The sequence below is a fragment of the Rhinoderma darwinii genome, assembly GCF_050947455.1.
Source record: "Rhinoderma darwinii isolate aRhiDar2 chromosome 8 unlocalized genomic scaffold, aRhiDar2.hap1 SUPER_8_unloc_1, whole genome shotgun sequence".
In the NCBI taxonomy this organism is placed as follows: domain Eukaryota; kingdom Metazoa; phylum Chordata; class Amphibia; order Anura; family Rhinodermatidae; genus Rhinoderma; species Rhinoderma darwinii.
In genome coordinates, this window is record NW_027461824.1 from 174392 (window position 1) to 200404 (window position 26013).

The window sequence follows — 26013 nt, forward strand, 5'->3', positions numbered from 1 at the left end:
TGTATACACACCGACCTCCTGATATATACACCGACCTCCTGATGTATACACACCGACCTCCTGATGTATACACACCGACCTCCTGATGTATACACACCGACCTCCTGATGTATACACACCGACCTCCTGATGTATACACACCGACCTCCTGATGTATACACACCGACCTCCTGATGTATACACACCGACCTCCTGATGTATACACACCGACCTCCTGATGTATACACACCGACCTCCTGATGTATACACACCGACCTCCTGATGTATACACACCGACCTCCTGATATATACACACCGACCTCCTGATATATACACACCGACCTCCTGATATATACACCGACCTCCTGATATATACACACCGACCTCCTGATATATACACCGACCTCCTGATATATATACACCGACCTCCTGATATATATACACCGACCTCCTGATATATATACACACCGACCTCCTGATATATACACACCGACCTCCTGATATATACACACCGACCTCCTGATATATACACCGACCTCCTGATATATACACACCGACCTCCTGATATATACACCGACCTCCTGATATATATACACCGACCTCCTGATATATATACACACCGACCTCCTGATGTATACACACCGACCTCCTGATGTATACACACCGACCTCCTGATGTATACACACCGACCTCCTGATGTATACACACCGACCTCCTGATGTATACACACCGACCTCCTGATGTATACACACCGACCTCCTGATGTATACACACCGACCTCCTGATGTATACACACCGACCTCCTGATGTATACACACCGACCTCCTGATGTATACACACCGACCTCCTGATGTATACACACCGACCTCCTGATGTATACACACCGACCTCCTGATGTATACACACCGACCTCCTGATATATATACACACCGACCTCCTGATATATATATATATACACCGACCTCCTGATATATATATATATATATATATATATACATATACACTGACCGCCTCATATATATATACACCGTGTTCCAAATTATTATGAACATTGGATTTAAGTGTCATAAACATTTAATTATTAGTTTTCAATGAAACTCATGGCTGGTCTTGTGTCTTCGGGCTCTTTGGATCATTGTAATCAGTCTCAGACACCTGTGATCATTAGTTTGCCAGGTGCGCCCAATCAAAGGAAAACTACTGAAGAAGGACGTTCCACATTATTAAGCAGCCACAGGTTTCAAGCAAAAGGCTCTGTTCACACGCTGAGCCAAAAACGTCTGAATATACGGAGCTTCAAGGGAAAACAGCACCTGATTTTCAGACGTTTTTTGAGCAACTCACGTTTTTCGGGCCGTTTTCGCGGCGTTTCGTGCCGTTGTTGGAGCGGTTATCAATAGAGTCTATGAGAAAACAGCTCCAAAAACGTCCCAAGAAGTGTCCTGCATATAATGTATATAAGTGTCCTGCACTTCTTTTGACGAGGCTGTAATTTTACGCGTCGTCTTTTGACAGCTGTCAAATGACGATGCGTAAATGACAGGTCGTCTGCACAGTGCTTCGGCAAACCCATTCAAATGAATAGGCAGATGTTTGCCGACGTATTGCAGCCGTATTTTCAGACGTAAAACGAGGCATAATACGCCTCGTTTACGTCTGAAAATAGGTCGTGTGAACCCAGCCATATGGGAAAGAAAAAGGATCTCTCTGCTGCCGAAACGCGTGAATAGTGCAATAACTGGACAAGGTATGAAAACATTGGATATTTCAAGAAAACTTAAGCGTGATCATCGTACTGTGAAAAGATTTGTGGCTGATTCACAGCACAGGCGGGTTCGTTCAGATAAAGGCATAATGAGGAAGGTTTCTGCCAGACAAATTAATAGTATTAGGAGAGCAGCTGCTAAAATGCCATTGCAAAGCAGCAAACAGGTATTTGAAGCCGCTGGAGCCTCTGGAGTCCCGCGAACCTCAAGGTGTAGGATCCTCCAGAGGTTTGCCAGTGTGCATAAAGCTATTATCCAGCCACCCCTAAACAATGCTCACAAGCAGAAACGGTTGCAATGGGCTCAGAAATACATGAAGACTAATTTTCAAACCGTGTTGTTTACTGATAAGTGCCGTGCAACCCTGGATGGTCCAGATGGATGGAGTAGTGGATGGTTGGTGAATGGCCACCATGTCCCAACAAGGCTGCGACGTCAGCAAGGAGGTGGCGGAGTCATGTTTTGGGCTGGAATCATGGGGAGAGGGCTGGTAGGCCCCTTTAGGGTCCCTGACGGTGTGAAAATGACCTCTGCAAAGTACGTAGAGTTTATGACTGAACACTTTCTTCCGTGGCACAAAAAGAAGAACCGTGCCTTCCGTAGAAAAATTATCTTCATGCATGACAATGCACCATCTCATGCTGCAAAGAATACCTCTGTCATTGGCTGCTATGGGCATAAAAGGAGAGAAACTCATGGTGTGGCCCCCATGTTCCCCTGACCTCAACCCTATTGAGAACCTTTGGAGCATCCTCAAGCAATATATCTATGAGGGTGGGAGGCCGTTCACATCAAAACAGAAGCTCTGGGAGGCGATTCTGACATCCTGCAAAGATATTCAAGAGGAAACTGTCCAAATACTCACAAATCCAATGGATGAAGAATTTTGCAGGTGATATCAGAGGAGGGTCCTGTGTAACATGTAACTGGGCCTGGTAGTTTTTTTTTGATTGAAAGCGCTTTTGAGGTCTGTAAATATGACCTCCCGATGCTACAAATTCAACAAATGACCATTTTAGTTCTTTACAACCTGTAAATGTTCTGATCTCTGTTCTGCAGAATAATGTGAAGCATTTTGAGTTTTTTACTTCTAAAAAAAAAACCTGTTATCATTAGATTTGTTCAATAAAATTCTCATTATCCTCTAACAGTTGATGCTGAAGATTATACTGACCGTCATTGCATCGACTATTTAGGAAAATCAGCCAAAAATAACATTTGCATAATAATTTGGAATGCGGGGTATGGACTGATGAAGTGTAATGTTTAGTAGAATGCGCCGGCCCTTTAACGCTTCTAACCGCCCCGGCCGCGTCTACCCGACGAGATCCATGAAGTGGACGATGGGACAGAACACGAGGCCGTCACGCTAAAATGTTTTGAGGTTTCATGGGTCCTTGTATTTTAGATAAATTGGGGCGGTGGAAAAGAATTGGCACAGGGCGGAAATTCAGAGCGGAGATGTCAGAGGCGGGAGTATGAGGCACGTGACTATGGACGCTGCTGCTCCCTGAATCTATCGACATCACGCGACTCCCGGCGATATTCCAACTACGGAAATGTTACAGGTTGAAATAAAAATTGCGCACATTTTTATGTAATTTGGGTCCTGTCAGGCGAGAGAAGCGTAAACAAGTCATTTATCCAGGGCCGGGGTCAAAAAAGGCGCAAATATCCGGCTGCTCATAGAAGGCGTAAATAGACGTCCGGACGACTCCACAGGCAGATTTACTAGGACGCGTGCGGCTTGTATTAAATTAGGCGCAATCCCCCGCCATGCTCTCCATAAAATAGCGGTTCACCTCATATATGCCGTTAATAATTCTGCAGAAGATCTGATACCCTCCCTCTGGTGACACCTCCTGGCAGTGATCATATTATTACATAATCCCGTATTGTAGACACGGGGCGGAGAACTGAACACAACTTTAATGAGGAACAAGACAGCGCAGAAAGACATCACAACACCAGCTGCAAATACGGAGGTACTCTGCTCATGGACGGGTAACATTGTAGTGCTCTCCCATTGTCTGGTAGTATCAGGATCAGTCATCAGCTGGTAATATTGGGGTACTCCGGACCCCATGTGGTGATGTTGGAGGCCCAGGTTAGGGATCCACCAATTCCTGTGATCGAGCAGCTTTCTCTGCCAGCAGCACAGACACCGGTTTTGGCGGAGAGGCGCTCTCATGTGGCAGCCCCGAGGAGCCGCTCTTCACCAAACGATCATGCAGCAGACTGAACTGCAGAGCCTTCATACTGAGGAAAAGATTGAAGAGAAAGGGTTAATTAAGAGGAGTCAGAAAAAATGAAGACGAGGGGGGGCTGGGAGCAACGGGGAGGAAAGAGGGGCCGGGAGAAACGAGGAGGAAAGAGGGGCCGGGAAAAACGGGGAGGAAAGAGGGGCCGGGAGAAACGAGCGGGAAAGAGGGGCCGGGAGCAACGAGGAGGAAAGAGGGGCCGGGAAAAACGAGGAGGAAAGAGGGGCCGGGAGAAACGAGGAGGAAAGAGGGGCCGGGAAAAACGGGGAGGAAAGAGGGGCCGGGAAAAACGAGGAGGAAAGAGGGGCCGGGAGCAACGGGGAGGAAAGAGGGGCCGGGAGCAACGGGGAGGAAAGAGGGGCCGGGAGAAACGAGCGGGAAAGAGGGGCCGGGAGAATCGAGCGGGAAAGAGGGGCCGGGAGCAACGAGCGGGAAAGTGGGGCCGGGAGCAACGAGGAGGAAAGAGGGGCCGGGAGCAACGAGGAGGAAAGAGGGGCCGGGAGCAACGAGGAGGAAAGAGGGGCCGGGAGCAACGAGGAGGAAAGAGGGGCCGGGAGCAACGAGGAGGAAAGAGGGGCCGGGAGCAACGAGGAGGAAAGAGGGGCCGGGAGCAACGAGGAGGAAATAGGGGCCGGGAGCAACGAGGAGGAAAGGAGGGGCCGGGAGCAACGAGGAGGAAAGAGGGGCCGGGAGCAACGGGGAGGAAAGAGGGGCCGGGAGCAACGGGGAGGAAAGAGGGGCCGGGAGCAACGAGGAGGAAAGAGGGGCCGGGAGCAACGAGGAGGAAAGAGGGGCCGGGAGCAACGAGGAGGAAAGAGGGGCCGGGAGCAACGAGGAGGAAATAGGGGCCGGGAGCAACGAGGAGGAAAGAGGGGCCGGGAGCAACGAGGAGGAAAGAGGGGCCGGGAGAAACGAGGAGGAAAGAGGGGCCGGGAGAAACGAGGAGGAAAGAGGGGCCGGGAGCAACGGGGAGGAAAGAGGGGCCGGGAGCAACGGGGAGGAGAGAGGGGCCAGGAGCAACGAGGAGGAGGGGCCAGGAGTAACAAGGAGGAGGGGCCAGGAGTAACGAGGAGGAGGGGCCAGGAGTAACAAGCAGGGGAAAGGAGCAAAGAGGAGGGGGAGGATCCAGGATTAATGAGAAGGAGGGGTAAGGATTAATGAGGAGGGGTCAAAATTAATAAGGAGGAGTAGCCAGGAGTAATATGAAGGAGGGGCAATGGTTAATAAGAAGGGGGGGCCAGGATTAATGAAGGGCCAGGATTAATAAGGAAAAGGCGGGGCCAGGATTATTAAGGAGGGGCCAGGATTTTTAAGGAGATGGAGGAGTCGGGATTATTAAGGAGGAGGGGCCAAGATTATTTAGGTGGGGCCAGGATTATTAAGGAGAAGTCGGGCCAGGATTATTAAGAAGGTGGGGCCAGGTTTAAGAAGAAGGAGGGGCCAAGATTATTAAGAAGGCGAGGCCAGGATTATTAAGAAGGTGCCAGGATTATTAAAGAGAAGGACGGGCCAGGATTAAGGAGGAGTGGCCAGGATTAATGGAGGAGGGGCTACAATTAATGAGAAGCATGGGCTATTAATGCGGTACAATGAAAAGACATACTTTGTAGATTGACCCGGGTTACACCAAATATGACAGACATGGCCTCTCACCAGTATGGGCGCCTCTCTCGTGCGGACATCACTCTCCACAGCTCTGCCAGATCCTTAGTTGCGGTGGTCGATGCTTTACCCGGGTGTGCACTAAAAAGACAACGAACAAGTCAGAAGCAGCCGCCTCTCCCCAGCCCCATCTCCCATCCAGGTGGTCTCCGGTACCTCAGGTACGGCCGCCTGTTTAACCTGCAGAACATGATGAATCCATTCACACATTTCTTTCTGAGCTGCTGCAGCCGGCAGAACGTGCGAGGTCTCTGTGTAAGCGTCGTCCCTGCGCTATGACCGGAGCTCGCGGCGTTCTCCTGGTTGCTTGATGACGAGTAGGCCTGAAGAACGACATAGATAATAACAGCAGTGATACCAGTCATGTTAACAGAGTGCACATCCCCCACCTGTGCCGTCCTTTACCTGCAGCCTCCTGGATCGGCTTTTGGCACCATACACTTGAATGCATTTCCTGAATCCACATTCGGAGGCGACGTCTTGTGGCGGCTGCTGGAAATCATTTGTGCATTTGGCCTTTCCGTTGCTTTCCTTTGTTGGTTCTAGGGGGAAATTGTTGCTGCTCCTACCATAGGATTGGTAGCTGTGATCCAGGGAGAAGGATGAGGCCAGTGCAGAGTCCTGAACACACAATCATGAAATAAGCAGTGGCTACAGAAGTGCGGTGGAGTTACGGACAGTGCTGCTCAGGGTGGGGTCATGCGGTGGAGTTACGGACAGTGTTGCTCAGGGTAGGGTCATCCGGTGGAGTTACGGACAGTGCTGCTCAGGGTGGGGTCATGCGGTGGAGTTACGGACAGTGTTGCTCAGGGTAGGGTCATCCGGTGGAGTTACGGATAGTGCTGCTCAGGGTCGGGTCATGCGGTGGAGTTTGCTGCTCAGGGTCGGGTCAGGCGGTGGAGTTACGGACAGTGCTGCTCAGGGTCGGGTCATGCGGTGGAGTTACGGACAGTGCTGCTCAGGGTCGGGTCATGCGATGGAGTTACGGACAGTGCTGCTCAGGGTGGGGTCATCCGGTGGAGTTACGGATAGTGCTGCTCAGGGTGGGGTCATGCGGTGGAGTTTGCTGCTCAGGGTCGGGTCAGGCGGTGGAGTTACGGACAGTGCTGCTCAGGGTCGGGTCATGCGGTGGAGTTACGGACAGTGCTGCTCAGGGTGGGGTCATGCGGTGGAGTTTGCTGCTCAGGGTCGGGTCAGGCGGTGGAGTTACGGACAGTGCTGCTCAGGGTCGGGTCATGCGGTGGTGTTACGGACAGTGCTGCTCAGGGTGGGGTCAGGCGGTGGAGTTACGGACAGTGCTGCTCAGGGTCGGGTCATGCGGTGGTGTTACGGACAGTGCTGCTCAGGGTGGGGTCATGCGGTGGAGTTTGCTGCTCAGGGTCGGGTCAGGCGGTGGAGTTACGGACAGTGCTGCTCAGGGTCGGGTCATGCGGTGGTGTTACGGACAGTGCTGCTGAGGGTCGGGGTCATGCGGTCGAGTTACGGACAGTGCTGCTGTCGGTCGGGGTCATGCGGTGGAGTTACGGACAGTACTGCTGAGGGTCGGGGTCATGCGGTGGAGTTACGGACAGTACTGCTGAGGGTTGGGGTCATGCGGTGGAGTTACGGACAGTACTGCTGAGGGTTGGGGTCATGCGGTGGAGTTACGGACAGTGCTGCAGAGGGTCGGGGTCATGCGGTGGAGTTACGCACAGTACTGCTGAGGGTCGGGTCATGCGGTGGAGTTACGCACAGTACTGCTCAGGGTCGGGTCATCCGGTGGAGTTACGGACAGTGCTGCTCAGGGTGGGGTCATGCAGTGGAGTTACGGACAGTGCTGCTCAGGGTGGGGTCATCCGGTGGAGTTACAGATAGTGCTGCTCAGGGTCGGGTCATGCGGTGGAGTTACGAACAGTACTGCTGAGGGTCGGGGTCATGCGGTGGAGTTACGGACAGTTCTGCTGAGGGTCGGTGTCATGCGGTGGAGTTACGGACAGTACTGCTGAGGGTCGGGTCATGCGGTGTAGTTATGGACAGTGCTGCTCAGGGTCAGGTCATCCGGTGGAGTTACGGACAGTGCTGCTCAGGGTGGGGTCATGCAGTGGAGTTACGGACAGTGCTGCTCAGGGTGGGGTCATGCGGTGGAGTTTGCTGCTCAGGGTGGGGTCATGCGGTGGAGTTACGGACAGTGCTGCTCAGGGTGGGGTCATGCGGTGGAGTTACGGACAGTGCTGCTCAGGGTGGGGTCATGCGGTGGAGTTACGGACAGTGCTGCTCAGGGTGGGGTCATGCGGTGGAGTTACGGACAGTGCTGCTCAGGGTGGGGTCATGCGGTGGAGTTACGGACAGTGCTGCTCAGGGTCGGGTCATGCGGTGGAGTTACGGACAGTGCTGCAGAGGGTCGGGTCATGCGGCGGAGTTACAGACAGTGCTGCTCAGGGTCGGGTCATCCGGTGGAGTTACGGACAGTGCTGCTCAGGGTCGGGTCATGCGGTGGAGTTACGGACAGTGCTGCTCAGGGTCGGGTCATGCGGTGGAGTTACGGACAGTGCTGCTCAGGGTCGGGTCATGCGGTGGAGTTACGGACAGTGCTGCTCAGGGTGGGGTCATGCGGTGGAGTTACGGACAGTGCAGCTCAGGGTCGGGTCATGCGGTGGAGTTACGGACAGTGCTGCTCAGGGTCGGGTCATCCGGTGGAGTTACGGACAGTGCTGCTCAGGGTCGGGTCATGCGGTGGAGTTACGGACAGTGATGCTCAGGGTGGGATCATGCGGTGGAGTTACGGACAGTGCTGCTCAGGGTCGGGTCATGCGGTGGAGTTACGGACAGTGCTGCTCAGGGTCGGGTCATGCGGTGGAGTTACGGACAGTGCTGCTCAGGGTGGGGTCATCCGGTGGAGTTACCGATAGTGCTGCTCAGGGTGGGGTCATGCAGTGGAGTTACGGACAGTGCTGCTCAGGGTCGGGTCATGCGGTGGAGTTACGGACAGTGCTGCTCAGGGTCGGGTCATGCGGTGGAGTTACGGACAGTGCTGCTGAGGGTCGGGGTCATGCGGTGGAGTTACGGACAGTGCTGCTCAGGGTCGGGTCATGCAGTGGAGTTACGGACACTTTCTCAGGTTTTCACTTTATGATCTGATTTTACATCAGGTGTTTGCAGACACGGGTAGCACGCTGGGCAGTACAGTTGCCAAGTCTTGGGCTCTGATCCTATTCTAATTAATTTAGAATATATCCTAGTCACATCCAGAGCTGCATTCATTATTCTGCTGTTACATCATAATAGATCAAAATTAAATATTTTATCGTATATTTTAGGATATTTTTGTGCCCATCAACATGTAGTCTGACCCCTCCATGACTATTTAAGATCTCCTTTCACATATGTTTATGTTACCAAAAATTCCCCATAGAAGTCACATGGTGCAGTTTTTTGGGGGAAATGTCCTTGAAACACAACTAACAAAACGCATGAGAAAATCCTATAATCCTACGGACGATCAAGGTCTGAAGAGCTGTGTGCAGGAGTGGGAGAGATGATGACCGCACAATATAATGTAGGAACACACCGTTCTTCATGGTCTATGGCCAACACCCACGAATTCCTCTCCCGATGCCTAATACGTCCGTGGTACAAGCAGCTGACACTGCTTTTAGGGACTTCCTGCAGATCTGGCAGCAGACTCGATCCTCCATCCTACTGGCAGTCGACCGCATGAAACGGAAGGCAGACACAAGGAGAAGAGCACCTCCTCAGTTTCTCCCTTGCACGAAGGTCTGTGTAACAGCTATGGCCGAGGCCGTCGTTCAGACATACCCTCTGACGGCCCCGGCCATGGCCAACTGTCTTCCAAGCGACATCTCAATCCAAGGAGACGCCGGCACTCACTTCTGTGTCCTCGGACTGGTTCCCGCAGGGCGTGCGCGCACGGCCTTAAAGGGCCAGTACGCGTCCAGCTGTCATCGCTCATTAATTAGCCCAAATGGCTGAACTATAAAAAGGGGCTCTACTCACTTGATCCTTGCCTGAGCGTTGTTGTATACCTAAGTTTGTCTTGCAAATGGTCTCCCAGTGTTTTCCAGCTCCCAGTGTTACCCATTCCTTCTGCCTGTACCCTGTATCCCGTGCTATCGAATCTACGGTGAAAGTCAAGTTGTGTCTTACGCTGCATCCACGGTGCCGCCTGCTGTGAAAGTCAAGTCGTGCCTTCCGCTACTGTCTACATTGCCTCAGGTACCCGTTCTGCACTATAGACATTGTTTTGTACCTTGTTGCCCAGCTGCTACACGGTACGGTCCAGTGGGTCCACACCCCATGCTGTGATAATACGCTCAGGCCATGGACCCCGCTGGCCAATTCAAGGGCCTGTCATCCTCCCAAGCTATGTAGGCGGACCTGCAGGATCTGCAAGCACGACAGGATCAACTCCTTGTGGCAGTAGACTCCGTGGCACAGCAGCTAGGGGCGTTAGCTACTTTCTTCAATGCACCTATTCAAGCTCCTCTGATCGAGCCTCCTGCTACACCTCCTGGCAGCTCCGGTTCGGACCCTCGGTTCTTGCTGCCATTGCAACCTCGGTTCCATGGAGACGCAAGTTCGTGCAGGCGGTTCCTGAACCAATGCCATATCCACTTCACCCTGCACGCCCGAGCATTCCCTTCGGACGGAGCCAGGATCGCCTTCATTATATCTCTACTTGTCGGCAAGGCCCTGGCGTGGGCGAATCCAATCTGGGAACGACAGGGACCCAAGACTTCCAGGAGTTTGTGCGGTTGTTCCGTTCCGTATTTGAGGAGCCTGGACGATTCTCGTCGGCAGCCACTGCTATCATTGACCTGCGCCAAGACAACGCCTCCGTGGGCGCATACACCATCCAGTTCCGGACCCTGGCAGGAGAATTGTCCTGGAACAATGGGGCCTTGGTAGCATCCTTCTGGCATGGCCTATCGCCTGAGATCAAGGACGAACTTGCTGCTCGAGATCTACCTGCTGCCTTGGACGACCTAATTCTACTGGCTAGTTGAGTGGACATAAGGCTCAGGGAGGGATCTCAAGAGATTCTACAGGAGAGACGGCTTCCTAGACTGGCGCCCAACTTCCAGCAACCCCTCTTGCCTTCTTCATCTGCAACGGCATGAGGTTTCCGATGGAGGTGGATCGGCTTTAACTGTCCGTTCAAGAAAAACAGCGCAGGCGCACCTCTGGACTCTGTCTATATTGCGACCTCGCTGGCCATGTCGTGCGTCTGTGTTCCCAGAAGCCAAAGGAACCCCAACGCCTGGGATTGGTTGGAGAGACAACCCTGGGCGGTACAGAATTTAATAGAGAACTCTCCTCCAAACTGTTCATTCCTGTGACCATCGTCGCTGGCGAGAGACCTCATCCAGTCTCTGCCTACCTGGACTCTGGCTCCGCAGCCAATTTCATCTGCCAAGACCTTGTGGATCTTCTTCAGTTGCCCATTGTTTTGCTGGAGACCGTTGATCGTTGACTCAGTAGATGGACCACCTTTGCCTGACCCAGTGTTATCTGTGACCAAGCCGTTAAGGCTCAAAGTAGGAGCTCTTCACTCTGAGCTCATCTCCCCGTTTGTCCTGCCCAAGGCCGTCAACCCCGTGCTGCTGGGTTTGCCTTGGCTCCGTCTACACGCCCCAGTCCTGGATTGGAACACCGGAGAGAGGTTCTCCAATGGGGTCCCAAGTGTCTAGACCGCTGTCTGGGTAATGTCCATCCATCCCAGCCTTCTCCGCATCAGTCTCTGGCAGGGTTGCCTACTTGTTACTCTCAGTTCGCTGATGTCTTCAACAAGAAGGAATCAGAGACATTGCCACCACATCGAGCATATGAATGTCCTATCGACTGGTTTCCTGATTCGTCCCCTCCTCGCGGCAGCGTATACCCTCTCTCCTTGCCAGAGACCCAGTCTATGTCAGCCTACATTAAGGAGAATCTGGAGAGGGGCTTCATCCCCAGCCGGAGCCGGGTTTTTCTTTGTCAAGAAGAAGGATGGATCCTTCCGACCCTGCATTGACTACCGAGGCCTCAACCAAATCACGGTGAAGAACAGGTACCCATTGCCTTTGATTTCGGAACTCTTTGATCGCATACGGGGGGCAAATTTTTTTTCCAAACTAGACCTGTGGGGGGCCTACAATCTGATCCGGATCCGTGAGGGTGACGAGTGAAAGACGGCATTTAACACACGTGATGGACACTACGAATATCTGGTCATGCCCTTCGGCCTGTGTAACGCCCCCGCGGTGTTTCAAGTATTTGTTAATGACATTTTTCGTGATCTCCTCTATGTCTGTGTTGTGGTGTATCTCGACATTTTGATTTTTTCCCCAGATCTTGTGACTCATCAGGGTCATGACCGCCAGGTGTTGCTTCGATTAAGGGAGAATCATCTTTACGCCAAGTTGGAGAAGTGCGTGTTCCAAGAGAAGTCTCTACCCTTCCTGGGCTACATCATCTCTGATCAAGGTCTCAAGATGGACCCTGAAAAGATCAAGGCTGTCTTGGAGTGGCCACATCCCCGAGACTTAAGCGCCATACAACGCTACCTGGGATTCGCCAACTTCCACCCACTGTTCATTCCCAAATTCTCTTCTTTAAGAGCCCCCATCTCTACCCTCACTAAAAAGGGTATGAATGCCAAGGTGTGGAATCCAGAGGTGGAAGTCACATTTGAAACCTTAAAAAAGGCCTTCACGTCAGCCTCTATTCTTCATCATCCTGATGTATCCCTACAATTTTCGTTAGATGTGGACGCTTCCTCGGTTGGTGTTGGTGCACTTTTGTTCCAGAGAGGTTCGAAAGGCAAGGATGTGGTATGTGGTTACTACGCCAAGCTGTTTTCTCCTGCAGAGCGCAACTACTCAATTGGAGATCGGGAGCTACTGGCCATCAAGCTGGCCCTGCAGGAGTGGAGACACCTACTAGAAGGCGCAGCTCATCCTATCCTGGTCTTCACAGACCACAAGAACCTCACCTATCTATAGACGGCTCAACGGCTGAATCCTCGTCAAGCCAGGTTGTCATTGTTTTTTGCACGGCTTTAGGTTCGAACTCCACTACCGACAAGAATGTGAGGGCCAATGCCTTGTCTAGGTCATTTGAAACAGAGGACAATGTGGAATCCCCACAGAATATTATCGATCCTTCCTGTATCTATTCTGTTAACCCTCTGCAAGTTAGAGACATTCCTCCGGGTAGGACTTTTGTACGTCGGACAGAGGAAGAATCCTTCGCAGGGGTCACAGTTCCAAGCTGGCAGGCTACGCGGGTGTCCGTAAGACCCGAGACCTAATCGCCCGTCAGTTCTGGTGGCCCACGCTGCCCAAAGACGTCAAGAACTTGGCCTCCTCCTCAACGGTGTGTGCAGCAAACAAAGTTGCCCACTCCAGACCAACCGGTCTGCTCCAACCACTGCCTGTGCCTGATGCCCCCTGGCGGAATGTTGGTATGGACTTTGTCACTGATCTGCCTCTCTCTGCGAGATGCAGTGTGATCTGGGTGGTGGTGGATCGTTTTTCTAAAATGGCTAATTTTCTTCCCCTGACTGGCCTGCCTTCAGCTGCTCGACTGGCTGACCTCTTCATACAACACATCTTCCGTCTGCACGGCTTGCCTTTGCATATTGTCTCGGATCGAGGGGTCCAGTTCACCTCGAAGTTCTGGAGAGCACTCTGCGGCCTCCTCGATGTAAAGTTGGACTTCTCCTCGGCTTATCATCCTCAGTCCAATGGACAAGTCGAAAGGGTTAACCAAATTATGGAGAACTATCTGTGGCACTTTGTCTCCAGACGGCATGATGACTGGGTGCAGCTGCTCCTGTGGGCGGAGTTCTCCTATAATAACTATACCAGTGAGTCCACCACCTCCAGTCCGTTCTTCATAGTCTACAGCCAACCTCCTCAAATACCTCTGCCTGTCTCTACTATGTCCCAAGTCCCTGCAGCTGACTCTAGCTTCAGGGACTTTCTGCAGATATGGCAGCAGACACGATCATCTATTCTGCAGACAAGAACCTCCCCAGTTTCTTCCAGGTACAAAAGGTCTGGCTGTTTTCCAGGAATATCCGGCTGAGGGTGCCGTCTTGCAAGTTTGCTACCGGGTTCCTCGGACCCTTCAAGATTCTGCTACAGATCAATCCTGTGTCATACAAGCTTCGACTGCCTCCTACCCTCAAGATCCCTAACTGCTTCCATGTCTCCTTGCTGAAACCCGTGGTCCTGAACTGCTACTCCAGGACTCCTAGTTCAGCAGTGGCTACTGGCGGTTCGTCTGGTACTTTCGAAGAAAGGGAGATCCTGGCCACCAAGAAAGTGGGAGGAAGGACGTTTTATTTGGTGGATTGGAAGGGATTTGATCCAGGGGAAAGGTCTTGGTAGCCAGAGGAGAACAGTGATGCCCCTGTCCTCATGAAGAGATCTCTCTCCCGCACTGGCCCCAAGAAGAGGGGGCGTAAGAGGGGGGAAACTAACGCCTATGGCCAAGGGCCGTCGTCCAGACTTACCCTCTGACGGCCCCGGCCATTTGTCTTCACGGCGACATCTCCCTCCAGGGAGTCGCCGGCACTCACTTCCGGGTCCTCGGACTGGTTCCCGCAGGGCGCCCGCACACAGCCTAAAAGGACCAGTACGTGTCCAGCTGTCATCGCTCAATAATTAGCCCAAATGGCTGTTGGACTATAAAAAGGGTCTCTACTCACTTGATCCTTACCTGAGCGATGTTGTATACCTAAGTTTGTCTTGCAAATGGCCTCCCAGTGTTGTCCAGCTCCCAGTGTTACCCATTCCTTCTGCCTGTACCCTGTATCCCGTGCTCCCGAATCTACTGTGAAAGTCAAGTCGTGTCTTCCGCTGCATCCACGGTTCCACCTGCTGTGAAAGTCAAGTCGTGCCTTCCGCTACTGTCTACATTGCCTCAGGTACCCGTTCTGGACTATAGACATTGTTTTATACCTTGTTGGCCAGCGGCTACCCCGCTACACAGTACGGCCCAGTGGGTCCACACCCCGTGCCATGACAGTCTGGCTGTCTTCTAGGAATATCCGACTGAGGGTGCCATCATACAAATTTGCTCCCAGGTTCCTCGAACCCTTTGAGATCCTATAGCAGATCAACCCTGTCGCCTACAAGCTTCAGCTTCCTCCTACCCTAAAGATCCTCAACTCCTTCCATGTCTCCCTCCTGAAGCCGGTGGTTCTGAACCGCTATACCAAATCTCCTAGCCCTGCAGTGGACTCCAGCGGGCCCTCAGACACCTTCAAGGTCAAGGAGATCTTGGACACCAAGAGGGTAAGAGGAAGAACTTTTTATTTGGTGGATTGGAAGGTGTTTGGTCCTGAAGAGAGGTCATTGGAGCCAGAGGAGAACCTCAATGCTCCTACCCTTCTGAAGAGGTTTCTCTCCCGCTCTGGCCCGAAGAGGAGGGGGAATAAGAGGGGGGATACTGTCATGTCTATGGCCGCAGACCGTCAGGCTCACTTGCCTCCTGACGGCCGCAGCCATGGGTCTGCGAGCGCTGGCCCCAGTCTCCTCCTCAGGAGACGCCAGCGCTCACTTCCGCTTACGTTGGGCGGGTCCCGTAGGGTGTGAGCGCACGCTCGTGCCCGCTCTTAAAGGGCCAGTGTGCGCACCAGAGTAAAATGTCAAAATCAGCCCATGAGTACCCTGGAATATGAGAAAGGCCCAGCCCCTTCCTCCCATTCCTGAGTGTTGTTGTCGAACCCTAAGTTTGTCTAAGCAAATGGTCTCCTAGTGTTTCCCAGTGTTCCCCGTTCCTGTACCTGTATCCTATATCCCGTGCTACCGGGTCAAGTGCCGTGCTGAACTGTAGTAGTGCTGTATTCCGCCTGTCCTGCTACAACACGCCTGACGTCTGCCTGCTGCCTAAGTCCCAGCCGAGCAGGTCATTGCTACTGTCCGAGCTGCCACAGGCACACTATACGAAATACAGACTGTGACCTGCACCCTGTTGGCCAGCTGCCATACCGTCAAGGCGGTACGGCCCAGTGGGTGCACGCACCTAATTTGACACCCCTACCCATAAAGACACAACCCCAACCCATAAAGACACAACCCCAACCCATAAAGACAAAACCCTAATACAAAGGCACAACCCCAACCCATAAAGATACAACCATAACCTATAAAGACACAACCATAACCCATAAAGACACAACCCCTACTCATAAAGACACAACCCCAACCCATAATGACACAACCCCAACCCATGAAGGTACAACCCCAACACGAGAAACAACCCAAACCCTAACAAATAAAGATACAACCTTAACCCAGAGATACAACCCCAGCCCTAAACCCAGGGATTCAACCCCACCCCATACAGAGACAACCATAATAAATAAAGATACAACTTTTAGCCATAAAGACACAACCCTAACTCATGAGATACAGCTCCAACTATGGTAACACCTCAAAACAGAGATACAAACCTATGAGATACAACCCCAAGCCATACAGACACAACCATAATCCAAAACCAGAGACAAGCCTAATACATGAAGATACAACTCCTAGCCATAAAAGATAAATCCCTAACCCATACAGACAAAACCCTAACCCATGAAGGTACAACCCCAACCCAAAAATACACCACTAACCAATACAGACACAACCTAATCCATAAAGACACAACTCCTAGCCAAAAAGATACAACCCTGATACAGACAAAACCCTAACGCATAAGGTACAACCCCAACTAAGGTACAACGCCAACCCAGTGATACAAAAACCAGACACAACAGCAATCCAGAGATACAACCCCGAGCCATACAGCCACGACCCCGAGCCATACAGCCACGACCCCGAGCCATACAGCCACGACCCAGAGCCATACAGATACAAGCCCGACCCATACAGATACAAGCCCAACTCATAAATATAAAACTGCAAATTATAACAATACAACTCCTACCTATAAAGATACAACTCTGTCAGTAATCCCGGATCACAGAAGTATCATCCATAATAATCCATTGCACTTGGTCTAGTGAGTCAATACACTTCCACAGGGAGAGTCCCTTCATAAATAATCCCACTAGGCCATGTTCAGACATGATGGATTAGTTGCAGATTTTCGGTGTGGATTCTGTACAGCACAATGCTAGACAATACGATTTTACCAAACCAGTCAACACGCTGGGAAAAAAAACTAATTCTGTACAGATTTTAGGGAATGCTGCAGGTTTGTTTGTAGGAGGGCCACGGCCCCTTCATTGTGCTGATCAGTGGGGTGCCAGAGGTCGGACGCCACCGATCAATAGTTCAGAAAAAACCCTTTAGCAGCAGAGCTGTGAGTGCAGATCCAGATGTGACTACAGTATAAAACATCAGAATTTTGATTGCAGCTCAGGTTGTGTAACGTCCGTGGTCACTGACCACGAACTCCTTCCATCCAGTCTACACCCTTCTCTCAAGAGATGTAAATACGGCCATCGTGCTCCACAGTGACCACCAGGGTGCGCTCAGTCCAGACTTGAGAAGCCAGAGCGCACGCATGTTGGTAGTTGAGCTGATTGCTTCAGAGCACCCTGGGCTATAAGAGCCCAGCCCCATCCACCCACGCCTGAGCTTTGTTGTGTATTCCTAGTTTGTCTATGTGATGGCCTCCTAGTGTGTCACCTGTTCCTAGCATTCCATACCTTCCTGGTCTAGCACTGTGCTGTGCCAAAGTCGTGCCGTGCTGCATCCACGTCTGACCTGCTTCACCTTGCCTAATGTCCGCCTGCTGCCTAGTCCCAGCCGAGCCTGCCCTGCTGCTGTCTGAGCTGCCACAGGTACCTATACGAACTATAGACTTTCACCTGCGCCCTGTTGGCCAGCTGCCTTACCGCCAAGGTGGTACGGCCCAGTGGGTTCACAGACCCTTCGTGACGGGTTGTCACTAGATCATAAGACATTAAGGTATTGTAGAATTTTGAATGCAGCACCGGATGTGGAGTGTGAGATATGAAGCCAGGATCAGTAACAGACAGGTACAGCAAAGCATTTACACAGTTCACTCGTATTATATACAGTTGTGTCCAGAATTATTTGGACAGTGACACAGGTTTTGGCATTTTATCCGTTTACCAAAACATATTGAACATCCAGCTTTAATTTGAGGGTCTTCACATCCTAATCTGGGGAAGGGGTTTTGGAATTACAGCTCTTTAATATGGAGCTGCCTCTTTTTCAAGGTACCAAAAGGTGATTGGACAATTATCTCACAAGCTATTTAATGGGCTGCATGGGCTCTTCCCTCATTAATCCATCATCAGTTAAGCAGGTAAAAGGTCTGGAGTTGATTCCAGGTTCGGCATTTGCATTTGGAAGCTGTTGCTGTGAACCCACAACATGAGCAATGCAAGTGACACCGACCATCGTCAGGCTGAAAAACATGAAGAAATCCATCAGAGAGAGAAGCACAAACGTCAGGAGCGGCCAAACCAACTGTCTGGTACATTCTGGAAACAATAAGAGCGCGCTGGTGATCACGTGACCTCTAAAAGGCCTGGACGCCCACGGAAGACAACAGTGGGGGATGATCGCAGGAAACTGTCCATGGTGAAAAGAAACCCTTCACAACATCTACCCAAGTGAAGACTCTCCTGGAAGTAGGAGGATCAGGATCTAAGTCCACCATAAAGAGAAGACTTCATGACAGCAAATACAGAGGGTTCACCACAAGGGGCAGACCAATAATCAGCCGTAAAAATAGAGAGGACATAATAAACTTTACCCAACATGTAAAGAAGCGAAACTAAGATCAACCTCGACCAGAACGATGGGAGGAGAAAGTGCGGAGAAGACTCATGATCCAAAAGCCCCCACATCATCTGTAACACATGGTGGGGGCGATGCGATGGCACGGTGGGGGCCGGTGCGATGGCACGGTGGGGGCCGGTGCGGTGGCACGGTGGGGGCCGATGCGGTGGCACGGTGGGGGCCGGTGCGGTGGCACGGTGGGGGCCGGTGCGGTGGCACGGTGGGGGCCGGTGCGAAGGACATTTCTGTTCAGCCCCTTGAAATAAACCTGAAAGTCTAAACTTCAATTGTATCTCAGATGTTTCATGTCAAATCCAACGTGGAGGCAGCAAAACCCGAATCATGGAGATTGTGTCACCGCCCGAATCATGGAGATTGTGTCACCGCCCGAATCATGGAGATTGTGTCACCGCCCAGATAATCCTGGACCTCCCTGTATACTGTGCAATGCTATTCTAAGTGAAGCTGCACTTTAGGAGAATACTAGAATGCCCCCAGAGGCCAGGTAATGGAACTGCACATCAGGTGTGAAGGGACGTGACCAATGCAACGAGAGCTCTACACAATGGAGGCAGCCTGAGAAAGGCGCCCCCACCTGGTGGGGAATGAATATAAAGCAGCCCCTCCCCATGTTCATGTCACCAGGATTTTACCTGAACATCCTCAGAAGAGCCGATTGTCACCTCCTCGAATAAAGCTGAAATGAAAAGTCCCAACATGAATATTCGTAACACCCTGAACCCCAGAACTGCACCACCTGCACCCCAGAACTACACCTGACAATTGCGCCACCTGCACCCCAGGACTACACCACCTGCACCACACAACTGCACCTGAAACCCAGAACTGTACCAACTGAATCCCACAACCTGAACCCAAGGACTGCACCACCTGAACCCCACAGCTGCACCACCTGCATGCCAGAACTGCAAGACCTTCACCCCACGACCGGCACCACCTGAACACCACGACTGCACCACCTGAACACCTGCACTGCACTGCACAACCTGAACCCCTGCACTGCACAACCTGAACCCCCTGCACTGCACAACCTGAACCCCCTGCACTGCACAACCTGAACCCCCTGCACTGCACAACCTGAACCCCCTGCACTGCAACACCTGAGCTCATATTCTGAAGATTTAATATTGCACCCCAGACACCTGTACCCACCTTGTGGGAGATCATCAGCAGGAAGGCACCGCAGCAACGGGCTCAGCTCCAGGTGTGCAGCTGAAGAAGATGGCGGGGAGCAGGGACCTACAGAACATACACGGGGGAACAAGACAGATTCCAGGTCACTGTGCTCCCTCTATTGTTCCCTGCTATCAGCCATATAGTGTGTGTGTGGGGGGGGGGGGGAAGAGGCTGTAAGTATAGAACAGGTGAATACAATCTATTGTTCTCTGTTATCAGACATGTCAGGCTGGGGGAGGAGGACTGTAGGGCAGGTGAATACAATCTATTGTTCTCTGTTATCAGACATGTCAGGCTGGGGGGAGGATGACTGTAGGACAGGTGACTACAATCTATTGTTCTCGGTTATCAGACATGTCAGGCTGGGGGAGGATGACTGTAGGACAGGTGAATACAATCTATTGTTCTCTGTTATCAGACATGTCAGGCTGGGGGGAGGATGACTGTAGGGCAGGTGAATACAATCTATTGTTCTCTGTTATCAGACATGTCAGGCTGGGGGAGGATGACTGTAGGACAGGTGAATACAATCTATTGTTCTCTGTTATCAGACATGTCAGGCTGGGGGAGGAGGACTGTAGGACAGGTGAATACAATCTATTGTTCTCTGTTATCAGACATGTCAGGCAGGGGGAGGATGACTGTAGGACAGGAGAATACAATCTATTGTTCTCTGTTATCAGATATGTCAGGCTGGGGAGGATGACTGTAGGACAGGTGAATACAATCTATTGTTCTCTGTTATCAGACATGTCAGGCTGGGGGAGGAGGACTGTAGGACAGGTGAATACAATCTATTGTTCTCTGTTATCAGACATGTCAGGCTGGGGGAGGATGACTGTAGGACAGGTGAATACAATCTATTGTTCTCTGTTATCAGACATGTCAGGCTGGGGGAGGATGACTGTAGGACAGGTGAATACAATCTATTGTTCTCTGATATCAGACATGTCAGGCTGGGGGAGGATGACTGTAGGACAGGTGAATACAATCTATTGTTCTCTGTTATCAGACATGTCAGGCTGGGGGAGGATGACTGTAGGACAGGTGAATACAATCTATTGTTCTCTGTTATCAGACATGTCAGGCAGGGGGAGGATGACTGTAGGACAGGAGAATACAATCTATTGTTCTCTGTTATCAGATATGTCAGGCTGGGGAGGATGACTGTAGGACAGGTGAATACAATCTATTGTTCTCTGTTATCAGACATGGCAGGCTGGGAGAGGATGACTGTAGGACAGGTGAATACAATCTATTGTTCTCTGTTATCAGACATGTCAGGCTGGGGGAGGATGACTGTAGGACAGGTGAATACAATGTATTGTTCTCTGTTATCAGACATGTCAGGCAGGGGGAGGATGACTGTAGGACAGGTGAATACAATCTATTGTTCTCTGTAATCAGACATGTCAGGCTGGGGGAGGATGACTGTAGGACAGGTGAATACAATCTATTGTTCTCTGTTATCAGACATGTCAGGCAGGGGGGAGGATGACTGTAGGACAGGTGAATACAATCTATTGTTCTCTGTTATCAAACATGTCAGGCAGGGGAGAGGATGACTGTAGGACAGGTGAATACAATCTATTGTTCTCTTATCAGACATGTCAGGCTGGGGGGAGGATGACTGTAGGACAGGTGAATACAATCTATTGTTCTCTGTTATCAGACATGTCAGGCTGGGGGGAGGATGACTGTAGGACAGGTGAATACAATCTATTGTTCTCTGTTATCAGACATGTCAGGCTGGGAGAGGATGACTGTAGGACAGGTGAATACAATCTATTGTTCTCTGTTATCAGACATGTCAGGCTGGGGGAGGAGGACTGTAGGACAGGTGAATACAATCTATTGTTCTCTGTTATCAGACATGTCAGGCTGGGGGGAGGATGACTGTAGGACAGGAGAATACAATCTATTGTTCTGTTATCAGACATGTCAGGCTGGGGGAGGATGACTGTAGGACAGGTGAATACAATCTATTGTTCTCTGTTATCAGACATGTCAGGCTGGGGGAGGATGACTGTAGTGTTTTTTGGGGATGATAACTACCCTCCTGGGCACTTTGGCAGTAGTAGTGGGATCTTACTGCTCCTCTGGACAGGTGTCAATCATTGTCATTAATAAGCCACTCCCACTAGGTAGCTGTGGCGGAGCAGCCCGGTGAGTCCACAACATAAAACGGTGTAGTGATTGTATCTAGCGGCAGTAAGGAGGATTTTCCTGTAATAACACATCTGGCGCAGATCACGACGCATTGACCATTCCCCCACACGCAGATTGGTCTACAGATACTGTCTCCAGGATCTCAGCAGCTCACCGGACTCTTAAAGGTACAGTATCCCCTTTTTTCTTCCCAGTTCGGAGGGGAGCTCCAGTCGTGTTGGTAGATTACATCATAGCGTCTGGACCTCTTTGGCACCAGTCCGGGACTGTCATTAAGGGCTGAGCTGGAGGTGATCCGCGCTCATGCGCTACATTGAGGGTCTACAGACAATTCCTGTGCTCATCACCAGGTGACTCCCCCGCTCAGGATCACAATCCCTGCGTAGTGGGAGTGGCTTATTCCCGTAGATGATTGACACCCGGCCTGCGGAGTCACTCACTGTGAGGAGAAGCTGGAGACATGGAGACTGGGACGAGCCACGGACTGCGGTCCCCATTATCAGAGGATGAGGAGGAGACGTACGGGACCAGCGTCTGCCTGTAATGAGACATCGGTTGCCGCGTATAACAATGGCGCTTCTGATTGCGGCACTTTTTACTGGGTAGCGGTTGACCTGAGAGGAAGATTCTCACCTCAAGAGACGCTTTAACTTAAGTTTTGATTTTACTGCAGAACCTTAAGAAAAAAAAAAAGGTTATTATTCGCTGCGGAGACCGCGCCATTCTTCTAATCACGCCGCACCTTCCACTGCGATCACAGATAACAGTCTATGAGGCGATCGGAGGTCTCCTGCACCCGGCGCAGTTATTAGAATGACGCAGTCTCACCGGTTTAGCGGAGTCTATAAAGGAGAATCAGCAGAGACCGCGCAGATTATTATCTCACCCTTCGGCCGCCATCTTCTCCCGGCTCCCGGGCGGCCATTTCTTCGTTTGCAGGCGACATCTACAGAACGTCTTGGAGTCCAAAGCGGCAGGAAACCTGCACAAAAAATAATGCCAACCACAATGACCCGCAACACCCGAGCCAGAGCGGGCGCCGCTCATCACAAGTAACGTGATCATCGGAGGGTAGCAAAACGCCCTCACCAGTCATACACCCCCCCCATCTACTACTACTCCTCTCATACACCCCCCATCTACTACTACTCCTCTTATACACCCCCCATCTACTACTACTCCTCTCATACACCCCCCATCTACTACTACTCCTCTCATACACCCCCATCTACTACTACTCCTCTTATACACCTCCCCATCTACTACTACTCCTCTTATACCCCCCCCATCTACTACTACTCCTCTCATACACCCCCCATCTACTACTACTCCTCTTATACACCCCCCATCTACTACTACTCCTCTCATACACCCCCCATCTACTACTACTCCTCTCATACACCCCCATCTACTACTACTCCTCTTATACACCTCCCCATCTACTACTACTCCTCTTATACCCCCCCCATCTACTACTACTCCTCTTATACCCCCCCATCTACTACTACTCCTCTTATACACCCCCATCTACTACTACTCCTCTTATATACCCCCATCTACTACTACTCCTCTTATACACCCCCCATCTACTACTACTCCTCTTATACACCCCCCCATCTACTACTACTCCTCTTATACCCCCCCCCATCTACTACTACTCCTCTTATACACCCCCATCTACTACTACTCCTCTTATACCCCCCCCATCTACTACTACTCCTCTTATACCCCCCCCATCTACTACTACTCCTCTTATACACCCCCCATCTACTACTACTCCTCTTATACCCCCCATCTACTACTACTCCTCTTATACACCCCCCATCTACTACTACTCCTCTTATACACCCCATCTACTACTACTCCTCTTATACACCCCCCATCTACTACTACTCCTCTTATACCCCCCCCATCTACTACTACTCCTCTTATACCCCCCCCATCTACTACTACTCCTCTTATACCCCCCCATCTACTACTACTCCTCTTATACACCCCCCATCTACTACTACTCCTCTTATACACCCCCCCATCTACTACTACTCCTCTTATACCCCCCCCATCTACTACTACTCCTCTTATACCCCCCCCATCTACTACTACTCCTCTTATACACCCCCCCATCTACTACTACTCCTCTTATACCCCCCCATCTACTACTACTCCTCTTATACCCCCCCATCTACTACTACTCCTCTTATACACCCCCATCTACTACTACTCCTCTTATACACCCCCCATCTACTACTACTCCTCTTATACCCCCCCATCTACTACTACTCCTCTTATACACCCCCCATCTACTACTACTCCTCTTATACCCATCTACTACTACTCCTCTTATACCCCCCCATCTACTACTACTCCTCTTATACACCCCCCCATCTACTACTACTCCTCTTATACACCCCCCCATCTACTACTCCTCTTATACACCCCCCCATCTACTACTACTCCTCTTATACCCCCCCCATCTACTACTACTCCTCTTATACACCTCCCCATCTACTACTACTCCTCTTATACCCCCCCATCTACTACTACTCCTCTTATACACCTCCCCATCTACTACTACTCCTCTTATACACCCCCCCATCTACTACTACTCCTCTTATACACCCCCCCATCTACTACTACTCCTCTTATACACCCCCCATCTACTACTACTCCTCTTATACACCCCCCATCTACTACTACTCCTCTTATACACCCCCCATCTACTACTACTCCTCTTATACACCCCCCATCTACTACTACTCCTCTTATACACCCCCCATCTACTACTACTACTCCTCTTATACCCCCCCATCTACTACTACTCCTCTTATATACCCCCATCTACTACTACTCCTCTTATACCCCCCCATCTACTACTACTCCTCTTATATACCCCCATCTACTACTCCTCCTCTCATACTCGGCCCCGTCTCCTTGTACTCCCCCTATGCACTTACCATGGCGGCCGCTATATGGGATGAGTCGACTTTGCGTCTCCTGAATCCGGTGCTGCAGGAACTGTATATAGGAGATGACGCGGATGAGCAGTCTCTGAGGTGCAATATAGAAAGTATCTATCACATGTACATCATCCAGACCCTATACATTATATCCTCATCCCCAACCAACACCCCCCCCGTGACCCCCGCACTCATAACCTCCGCCCGTTACACGTCTTTATACATTATTTCTATTCTAGTCTTTCCACTTATTGATGATAATAAACGCGGCGCAGCCACTTCACGCGCATTATACGAGCGATTTGTACAGAAAGAGAGCGAGTAAATGGAAGGCCGAACATGTCTGACGAGCTGAAGACACATCCTGGGGCAGATCCCGGACACGGAGAGCGATGGACCAGGCGGTGGTGACCGCGGCGCACGCTGGATGATCTCGCTGGACACTTTTCTCTTCCTTGTCTTAGTTTAGGACAGTGTGACCCAGAAAGTATCTCAGGAGCCCCACACTCGAGCGCGTTCGGTCCGTATGTCGGCGGTATTTCCCGGGCAGCCGCGCTCCTGGCCTCAGTGATCGGTGTCGCTGCCTGTCCCGTCCTGGAAACAATCACAGAGCGCGGCTGCCCGGGACATACCGCCGCACCGCATGTCACCTGCGTGGCCGGGACGCATTAAACAGGTCACCAGAAATCCAGCGCATGCTGAAAAGTAAAACTGCCCAGAGGCGTTTCAGGAAAAAGATCACATGATCCCAAAATCTATAAAGATAAGGGCAGCGCCGGGACCCACGGACCAGAGCTGGACCGACTCAGACATTTTGGGCAGGTAGAATTCTCCAAAAACTTAATTTTAAGCAGTTAAGTATAAATGTACCGTACACATTACATACACACCCTATACCTGAGACACACACACTATACCTGATATATATATACACACACACACTATACCTGAGATACACACACACACCCTATACCTGAGATACACACACACACACACACACACCATATATACATACCCTATACCTGACACACACACACATACCCTATACCTGAGATACACACACACACACACACATATACTCCACCCATCATATACATCATACATACACACCCTATACCTGAGATACACACACACACACACACACATATATATACTCCATACACACACACACACACACACACACACACACACCATATACATCATACATACACACCCTATACCTGATACACACACACACACACACCATATACATCATACATACACACCC

At 51.1% G+C, this 26013-nt stretch overlaps 1 protein-coding gene across 1 annotated transcript; it reads right to left on the minus strand.

The window, feature by feature from the left end:
• Window positions 1-3656: 3656 nt before the first annotated feature.
• On the minus strand, window positions 3657-24840 carry MEIOSIN (meiosis initiator). Its single transcript, XM_075847717.1, has 10 exons — window positions 24744-24840; window positions 22676-22771; window positions 22423-22465; window positions 22230-22327; window positions 19597-19683; window positions 19077-19120; window positions 6074-6289; window positions 5825-5991; window positions 5660-5749; window positions 3657-4004 (listed from the first exon to the last, which is right to left on the minus strand). The coding sequence occupies exons 4-10, from the start codon at window positions 22249-22251 to the stop codon at window positions 3854-3856; spliced, it is 777 nt and encodes a 258-aa protein (XP_075703832.1). The 5' UTR covers window positions 22252-22327; window positions 22423-22465; window positions 22676-22771; window positions 24744-24840; the 3' UTR covers window positions 3657-3853.
• Window positions 24841-26013: the final 1173 nt, after the last annotated feature.

Coding starts and splice junctions, on each gene's coding strand:
- MEIOSIN (XM_075847717.1), bottom strand. CDS start 22,251: ATGTCTCCAGCTTCTCCTCACA. Junction 5,992..6,073: donor GCCGATCCAGGAGGCTGCAG/GTAAAGGACGGC, acceptor GTCGTTCTTCAG/GCCTACTCGTCATCAAGCAA. Junction 5,750..5,824: donor AACAGGCGGCCGTACCTGAG/GTACCGGAGACC, acceptor TTGTCTTTTTAG/TGCACACCCGGGTAAAGCAT.